General features: G+C 37.7%; 1 protein-coding gene across 2 annotated transcripts; it reads right to left on the minus strand.

Annotated features, from left to right (window-relative positions):
* Positions 1-1,365: 1,365 nt before the first annotated feature.
* On the minus strand, positions 1,366-8,175 carry LOC145906316 (protein MCM10 homolog). 2 transcript variants are annotated; one of them, XM_082993735.1, is made up of 17 exons: positions 8,019-8,175; positions 7,754-7,861; positions 7,186-7,645; positions 6,922-7,081; positions 6,560-6,738; positions 6,073-6,213; positions 5,616-5,822; positions 5,399-5,465; positions 5,217-5,302; positions 4,746-4,923; positions 4,225-4,337; positions 3,852-4,020; positions 3,459-3,660; positions 2,979-3,061; positions 2,523-2,618; positions 2,058-2,224; positions 1,366-1,584 (listed from the first exon to the last, which is right to left on the minus strand). In XM_082993735.1, the coding sequence occupies exons 1-17, from the start codon at positions 8,134-8,136 to the stop codon at positions 1,458-1,460; spliced, it is 2,661 nt and encodes an 886-aa protein (XP_082849861.1). In that variant the 5' UTR covers positions 8,137-8,175; the 3' UTR covers positions 1,366-1,457. The 2 variants fall into 2 exon arrangements, with proteins under 2 accessions (XP_082849861.1, XP_082849869.1); XM_082993743.1 differs by lacking the exon at positions 8,019-8,175 and having other exon boundaries at positions 7,186-7,625; positions 7,754-7,817.
* Between the last annotated feature and the right edge of the window lie 116 nt (positions 8,176-8,291).

Below are 8,291 nucleotides of genomic sequence, written 5' to 3' on the forward strand. Positions count from 1 at the left end.
TCAAGGAAGCGATGACTTTAGGGCGAATAGAAAAGAAAATCTGAACCTTATTCCAAATACACAAACGCTTTAGATTTTTTCAGACTGTTTAAGCTCTTTCTGGGATACCATCAAATTAATATGTATTATGAGAGATATGTTTTTGTGTTAACATTGATCGTAAGTATCTGTTGCAATGTGACTGTGCGGAGACACGACGAGTTGTTTTTCCTTGGTAATGTAACGGCATACGTTTGTGATTTCGTGTCGTCATAACTGGTGACGTTATTGCTTTTGAGATTATTTAAACAATACAATTAAAAAATATATGCATTTTGAAACCAATTGACGACAGCATGCGCTTTCGTCAGAGTAAGGAAACGAAGACATCCGATTGTACATGAGTGAATTAATGGAACTTTAATCTTTTTGTACAATTGGCGGATCTGGACACTTTTACATTGCTTTATATATCAAAACAGTGTTAAACAGACGACTCAGGATTATTTATAATATTTTGTGCTAATTTGTTACTGAGTCTCCGTCTTTTATTTGCTTGAGGTGCATTGAAATTAAGAAACTATCACCGCTACAGCCAGGGTTTGAATTTTCCTTCTCTTGCCGTGGTGAAATAAAGTTTTTCCCAAGCCCGACGCGGAAGTTGTTTCATCAGAAAGCTACTGTACGTCACAGTCCACGTGACAAGATGGATCAACCCGGAACTTTTGGCTGCAATCTTTATTAGCGTGAAGTTACTGCGAAACTGTGATCAATCTTTATGCCCAGGTGACGTAGTAATATGGTGGCAGAGTTTGAAAGGATGCGCGACAGGCTTGCGTGCATCAGAAAAGGATAATACTTAACACACAGTTTACTCTCCGATGTCTAGAGACGGATCAAGAAATTGTATGCTGGATGAGGGTGTGCGTATTGGGCTGGTGGTTACTATCCTGTGTAAAGCATGCAAATCATCAATGAAATTCAATTTTAATATTTTTAAGACAAGGAAGTTGCTACAATGAGCACAATCCTGTGACAAACCCCACTTTGCCGTTACCCACATACCTGATTTACAAACAAACAACAAAACTCAGTGATAGTTTTCCACCGGCTGACTCCAGCTAGCAATATAATAATAAAACGACTGTTGTGTCCCCAATAGTTTAACTTGTTCGGGAGACCTTGCCTGCGGTTGGCGAAAACACAATGGTTTATTTTCGTGTTAATTCAACCGTTCCAGTGGGATATTTTTTAATTTTTTTTACTCACTAACAAGTCAGTCACAAATGTTCGCCGCTGATTATCCAAAAGAATGGATTTTACCTGTGTGAAGCCGAAGACAAACTAAACCTGTGTTGGTGAAAATCACATACGTACACTGTGGAATTTATGATTTCAAAAAGTACAATATTCCTTTCACCGGAAGCAACACGATATTAACTACGTCACCAAGGAAAACACAACAAGTTGAAACGTCATCATCTCAAAGCGTTTAAAAACTGGGAGTGTTCGATTCCACGGATGAGCAGCACTTCGCTATCGAGTTTGAGGTCTCTGCTCTTCAGCATACATGTCCGCTTCCATTTCCTGGCACTTCCACATTCCCTGCGTGAGAAAACGCGAAAATGAAAATCCAACCCTTTTTCTGACACGCTTTGTCACGATTGACTTCACACGAGAATCGCGACAACCACGTAATCTTTGTATGATTACTGGAACGCTGTTAAACAATTTACTCATAATGTTAAGAACAAAAGTCTGTACAACACCAAACATAGAAATGATTTATTTATTTAAAGACGTTCCGACAACAACTCATGCCATTATCATTGTAATAAATATGTGTGGCTGGGCTCCCCCCACAATTACATCAAGCTGACTTGGCCGACGTCATAAGTTGTAAATACAAGAAATTTTGTTTGCTTTGATCAAAAGATCTTCGTGTATGGCAATGAACATGTGTGGTGTGCGTGCCGTTATGGTTACTTAATTTGGTTAAGTGCAACATGAGAAAGCTTTCAGTGCGCTTATGACCGAACAGTAGAACAGGCGAGCTTTGTAACGTCACAACAATTCACCTGCAAGCCTTTGCAGGGTACGGGTCCCACGTCACCGTCCTCTGTTTACAGTTGGTGCATTCGAAAAACCTCTTCTTCACGTTCTTCCACTGCATGGAGTGATGTAACTGCTTGCAACGCTCGTGAGGAGCCCAGAACGTATAACAACACTGCTGACACGTCACCACCTATAGTGTTACGTCATAAAGGTTAGGACGCGAAAAAAAAATTAAAACTTTTTCGAAATTGTATGTGATTATATTCACAAAGGAATAAACTAATTTGTGACAAATAACAGTTGGTGCTTCTGGGAAATAAATGACAAGCAAACCGTTCTGATTTGAAAAAAATACCAACTCGTTAAGCGACCAGATCACATGACAAATATGTCATAGATGCGCGTAAGGCCCCTGTGTTGGCTGATAACGACACAGGTAACCAAACACGTAGTCGCAAATTCCGGTTACACCTTTAATAAACCCTAACCTTCGCAGGCATCTCGTACGTGTCCGCCATTTTCTCTTCCATCATTTCCTTCTGTATGAGTGGATTGAAATATTCTTCCTGTCTTTTCATCTCGGCCTGAACGGAACAAACCAATGGTCGTACAGTGATACTCTACCTCTAGTTTAACGTAATACATATACTTTGTAACAGGACTAACCCCTTCCATGGCAAAATGTTACGACCGATTTTGATACGAAAGTAAGGTGCACCGATACGTATATAAAAATAGATATGTTGCGAATTGAATACAAGCCCACAAGCCGTTTGTACCAAATACTATAGAGTCCAGTATAACAAAGTCCAGTTTATACCGTTAAAATCAATAAACATCTTTCAATAGAGTTCCACGCCTTTCACAGTAAAACGTGTCAGCATGGCAATGTGGCGTAAGTCCACTCTTTAATACACACACACACATGCATACTATTTACTTACTATGTCGAGTTCATACGAATGCGACGAGGTTGCATTTAATATTCTCTTAAATTCCTCTTCTGACATCTGACTTCCACCCAACACTGCGATACAATAGGTTTTACTGCATGCATTTAGTTGCCGATGTTTCCGGGCATAATACTCATCAACACAGTTAATTGATAGCATTGTGTCAGTTGCGAACGTACACGCATCCACGCGATATAAAGCGTTTCAATCACGCGTGTTTACGGTCAAGTGTGTTACCGGCTTGTCACCACACTGCCAGGACAACTAGGTGAGCTTTGAACTGACTGAGGATAATGTCTGACAGTGTCGACAACATGTTACTTATGTCCAATATACCACACTAACAGGATTAGTATGTTGCTGAATTTTTCAACAGAATAAATGTTAATCTTTGTTTTGGTGGCACAAAAGTTGCTTTTATATTTCAATATTTTAGTGGGCTTAACACCATAGATCTGATCCTAGACTAACCATTGGTTGTTTCTTCTTTTTCTTCATCATTCTCATGCTCTTCCAGGTCCTGTCGGTTTAATTCAACTTTCTTTTTTACTTTTTCCTTCAGTTTCTCCGATGATTTTATGTCTTTGACTCTCCCGATCATCGAACGATTAGGGTTCGACTTTTTAATTTCAACCCCTCCAGAGTCTGATCGTAACTTGGCCATTGCCTTCTTCTGTACATGAAGATACAGAAAATGTTAGTATTTATTACCACCCACCAACTTTGCCAAAAGGATAATAAACAAATCAATAAAAAAATACTTTGGAAATTAAACAATAGCAAAAAGTCCGCAGTAATTAAAAATTTAAACGATCATTTTATTCTTAATTAGTTGTCTACATCGATACAAATCTGCAGGACAACCTTTCTTAGTTCTGCCAGTGTTAGCGTTGAGTTTGTTTTCACAACTTTTTTGCTGGAAATCCAACTACTAAACAAGTCGACTCCCTCATTCTTGCTGTCGTTAGATGATAGTTGGGGTGCAGGGGATTGTGATAATGCTTTAGAAAGCATTGGGCTTTTGTTCAGAAGACTAAAAAACATAGGTAAGTAATGGAGTCAATAATATGTTTTAAGTGAGCTGCATACAGATGGCCACTGTTTTGACCTTTTAAGTCAAAACCATGAGGTGTTGATGCCAAGAGTAGCAGATTATTACTACTATACCAGAGTTTTATTTATTAAATAAATGAAAACATAATTGCAGAATTATTGTCGGGAACATTTGGTGACTGACCTTGACGTTTTGTTAACATTCTGCTTCTTTCGTTGGTTGAACAAATTCTCTGTGCATTTCTTAATTGTGTCGGGTGAAATGAAACAAACTGATTGGGGGTTTGGAGAATTTCCCTGCAAAAAATATTGGAAATCCTTGCCATCAATAAGTTTATCCTAAATGATTTATTTCTGCTAACTACTGCCACTAACTTTCATTTATTGAAGTGTTTTCACAGGAGTGGTCAATCATGCGTATTAAGTGCATGTTGGAAAATTTTGCAGCGACCAACATAGAATTTTTTTGAGAATGAACACACTGGGACTGGCCCACAGTGCTAAAAACATTGACATGTTTTATTTATTTGAGACGTTTAAAACTGATGCCGGCAAGCTTTTGCCAAAAACTTTTAAAAAACAACTATGGGCCATTGTGTTTACTCATAGGATTATGACTAATACAGCATACACTTTGTCAACGTTGGTAATGTCTCCCAATAAAAATTAAGCAGGAATCAAGTAGGAGCCAGGAATTATTCTTACTTTGCTTGAATTCTTCAACTTCTCCTGCATCAGCTTTTTCCTCTCCTGGAGGACGGCAACAGGAGATAAAGGAGTCTTCTTCTCTTGTTCCAATATTTTTTCTTTCTCCTTCTTCTGGAGGTGGTTGAGGAACTGACGGGATCCCGCCACCATATCTCCGGAGGACAACATCTCAGCACTAAAGACAATCAATAATTTGACCTCTCTATGCTTGTGTTAGGCTTGTTCAACTAAAAAGCAGCTATTACTGGTGGTTCATAAATGTTTCTTAAATTTTCTCATACTAAACATGCAAGGCCTTAATGTTCGTAAAATCAATGTCCAATTTAAAGATGGAAAAAATCGGGTGTGAATTTTTTAGGAAAATGTTGGCAAGAAATGGGAAACTAGATACCAGAGAACACTGCCTAACTTTCACAGTATTCACGGTAAATCTGCTGTATTTCATCTAAAGGTTCAAAAAAACCTTACAAGGAATCAGAACATCCTGTGACCGATTGCTCAGGTTTGATTCCACCCACAGCTTGCATCACTTTTGACTTGTTCAATTTCTCCTTCTGCAAATCACAAGAATTAGAAAATCATGCAAAAATAAAAAAGTGACAGCCATTACACCATTAACGTCATTGTTAAAAAACAATTTTTTTACAAACCTGTTCCGGTGTCAATCCCTGCCTAACATTTCCAAAAATGTTGGTTAATTTCATCTTGGATTCTTTTCTACAAAAACACACAAGTTTGAAATTATACCAAATATACTGAATGTATTTATTTTGCTGTTTTTTTATAGTTGAACATCTGGTATCTTGTTATTCCTGTGTTTATGCAATGCCAAAGTTTTATTATTTCAAATTCATCACAAATTTTCACCTCTGTATGTTTGGGTTGCTTGAAGGTGGAGCAGCACTGAATGTTTGCCCACCATAAAAGAATTGATCCCCCTTCACTTTCTTCCAGAGTGTCTTTTTGTATCTGTCGGCTACTGGGGCTGCAGCGGAACCTTGCAGTTCACCTCGCTTCGAACTTATCTTCTTGTACTTTGATTGCATGTGAAACACACAACTTTCACCAAACTGTCTAAAATAGGGGTCACATATATGTGAAGTGCAAGTAACTCAACACGAACTTAATTAAAAAAGGCTCCTATGAAAGACAGGACAAAAAAGGCTCCAAATGAATTATATCACCTTAGGAAAACAGGCCAATGCAAAACATTTTCAAACTCAAGTGGCTTTAATTTACCTTGGTTGCCATGCTAACATAGCCCTATGTCATGATGGCACGAGTGCAACAACTACCAACAACAACAACATATTATTACACATACTTGTTAATAAAAGCAAGGCACTTCCCAGCTGGTTGTTTGTTTCTGTATCTAGTTGCAGTACACCAACCAAGATCAGCAGAAACTCCAATTTTCATGACTCGCTCAACAACATCCACAGTTAATGCTGGTGTGTTGTCATAACTACAACAAAATGTTGTGGTTTTATAGATATTGTTTGTTACTTACACTGCAAGGAATGAAATTTGTTTGGGAATTTAAACAAGAAAGCCAAAGCTAATATGCTGCTATATATTATGTAACAAACTACAAGTTTTTTGCACTTTAATGTTTGGGAATTGTTTTCAAACTATGTTTAAAAATTGCACAAAACCGGGCAAAATGGTGTGAAGCTGTATTAAAAATTTCTCTACATCAATATATTTGTGCAAAGGGCCCTTCTGGGACTTTCCTGTCAGTTGTAAGTATACACATTGTTCAAAACTAGTATTTATAGCACGAATGAGTAATGAGCACTCTGCACTTTTACTTTTTTCCTGCTGAGTCATCCCTTTTCGGTGGCATTATTGAAGGGTTGAGCAACCCTACAACTGTCCCAACTGTAATCTTTCTCCAAAGTTCTTCATGAACTCTTCCGAACAAGAAGAAGGCAACATGTTTTGTGCAATCATCAAGATCTGTCAGATGCCAGATGCTGAAAGGTTTGCCCTAAAATTTAGTTTAGCAGTTTATTACTTATATATAATCAATTCATACACAATTTTGATATGTTTACTTTGTTTCATTACAAGTCATGCAGAAAAAACAAAGCCATCTGTCAAAAATGCTGTGCCAAACAGCGCAGACATTTTCATGTGATACATTTAAAGCTTTTTCTGTTAGCGAACTTACATTCTTGGCAGTTTGTGGATCGAGTTGCTTGGCAACCACGGCAACTGTTACCCAATCAGTTTCCTCTGCTAACTTCAAGGTTGGTCTTATCAGTCCCAATTTAAGGTAGGTTTTCGATTGCATTCTTTGTTGCATTTCACTTGATGAAACATACCTATGTCTGGATAAAACATTGGCATTAATCCAAAACAGAAAAGGCAAGGAAGCTGGTGAGTAAAACTTCAATAAGTTTTCTGTGAATAAACTAATTTTATGTCCACTTACTTTAGTCTTAGTCTTGAATATTGCTCAAGTTCAATTTTTTCCACGTTAGGTTTGTGGGATAATGCCCTTGATTGATTGATGCGACCTCCTGATTTTGGTGTTGGTTTTGTGTTATGAAATCCTGCACTTGATTTGCCCTCGACAGAATTAGTTGCTTTCACTTGTGGATAGAAGGACGTCCTTCGCTTCTTTTGTGGAGGATTTGAGCATGAATCTGGCTCTGGTTGTGGTGGCAAGCGTTCTGATACATTGAGCTTGGTCTTTACTTTGTCCACAGAACTATTTGGTTGTTCTGGGGTAGTTTGAGACAGGGCAGAGCTGAAGGCATCGAGGAAAGTTCGTTTTCCTTCTGATTTTGAATCAGTTGAAGATGAACTTGGTGGAGAAGAACCGCTGGGTTTCTTTTTTTGAATCTTTTCTTTCAGAGCCTCCATTTGTGCCTGCAGTTTAGCATATTCATCTGAAATAAAACTGTTTGCATAAATGTGGAACACATCTAAATTAAATCTAAAGAATGTATCTAAAACAAAGATTTATTCAACAAACTTGTTTTCTTTCTCTAATATACCTTCCATTTGAGAAACGTCTTTGCTGTCTGCATTATTTTCAGATTCTGCTGCTGTTCTTTCTTCTTCTTCAAATAATGCAGCCAACTCATCCAAATCATCTTCAGGTTCTACATAACATGTTGATTACTTGACATATTAACATTATTGGTCATTTTCTTCCATGTCAAATAACAAATTTAAATTTGCAGGACGGACCAAACAGAATAATAACAAAAAATGTTCTGTTACAATAGGATAGCATAGGCTTACAGTTTCTGTTATTACCGCAATTTTCTTTGTTTTCAAGATCCACGAGTTCTCCATTTCCGTCTTGGTCAAACAGATCATCAATGTCATCGGCTACACTGGCCGAAGGAATTTGACATTGTACGCCGCTTGCCATATTAAATATCAAACTAATTAAATTGTTACCAGGACCTTAGTTTGCATTTCAAGAACCCGCGCGCGAAAAAGCAACGCTTCATTGAGTATCGTTACGCTTCAAAGGTTTAGGTGATTAAAAAAGAAACAAGTCTATACAAAATTCAATACTTGCCA

This window comes from Ascidia mentula, chromosome 1, assembly GCF_947561715.1.
Source record: "Ascidia mentula chromosome 1, kaAscMent1.1, whole genome shotgun sequence".
Classification (NCBI taxonomy): Eukaryota; Metazoa; Chordata; class Ascidiacea; order Phlebobranchia; family Ascidiidae; genus Ascidia; species Ascidia mentula.

Excerpts from the sequence above, each read along its gene's own strand:
- LOC145906316 (XM_082993735.1), bottom strand. The coding sequence starts at position 8,136 with ATGGCAAGCGGCGTACAATGTCAAATTCCTTCGGCCAGTGTAGCCGAT. Across the intron at positions 7,646-7,753 it reads AGACGTTTCTCAAATGGAAG|ATGAATATGCTAAACTGCAG; the intron begins GTATATTAGAGA and ends GTTTTATTTCAG. Across the intron at positions 4,924-5,216 it reads ACAGGATGTTCTGATTCCTT|TGCTGAGATGTTGTCCTCCG; the intron begins GTAAGGTTTTTT and ends GATTGTCTTTAG.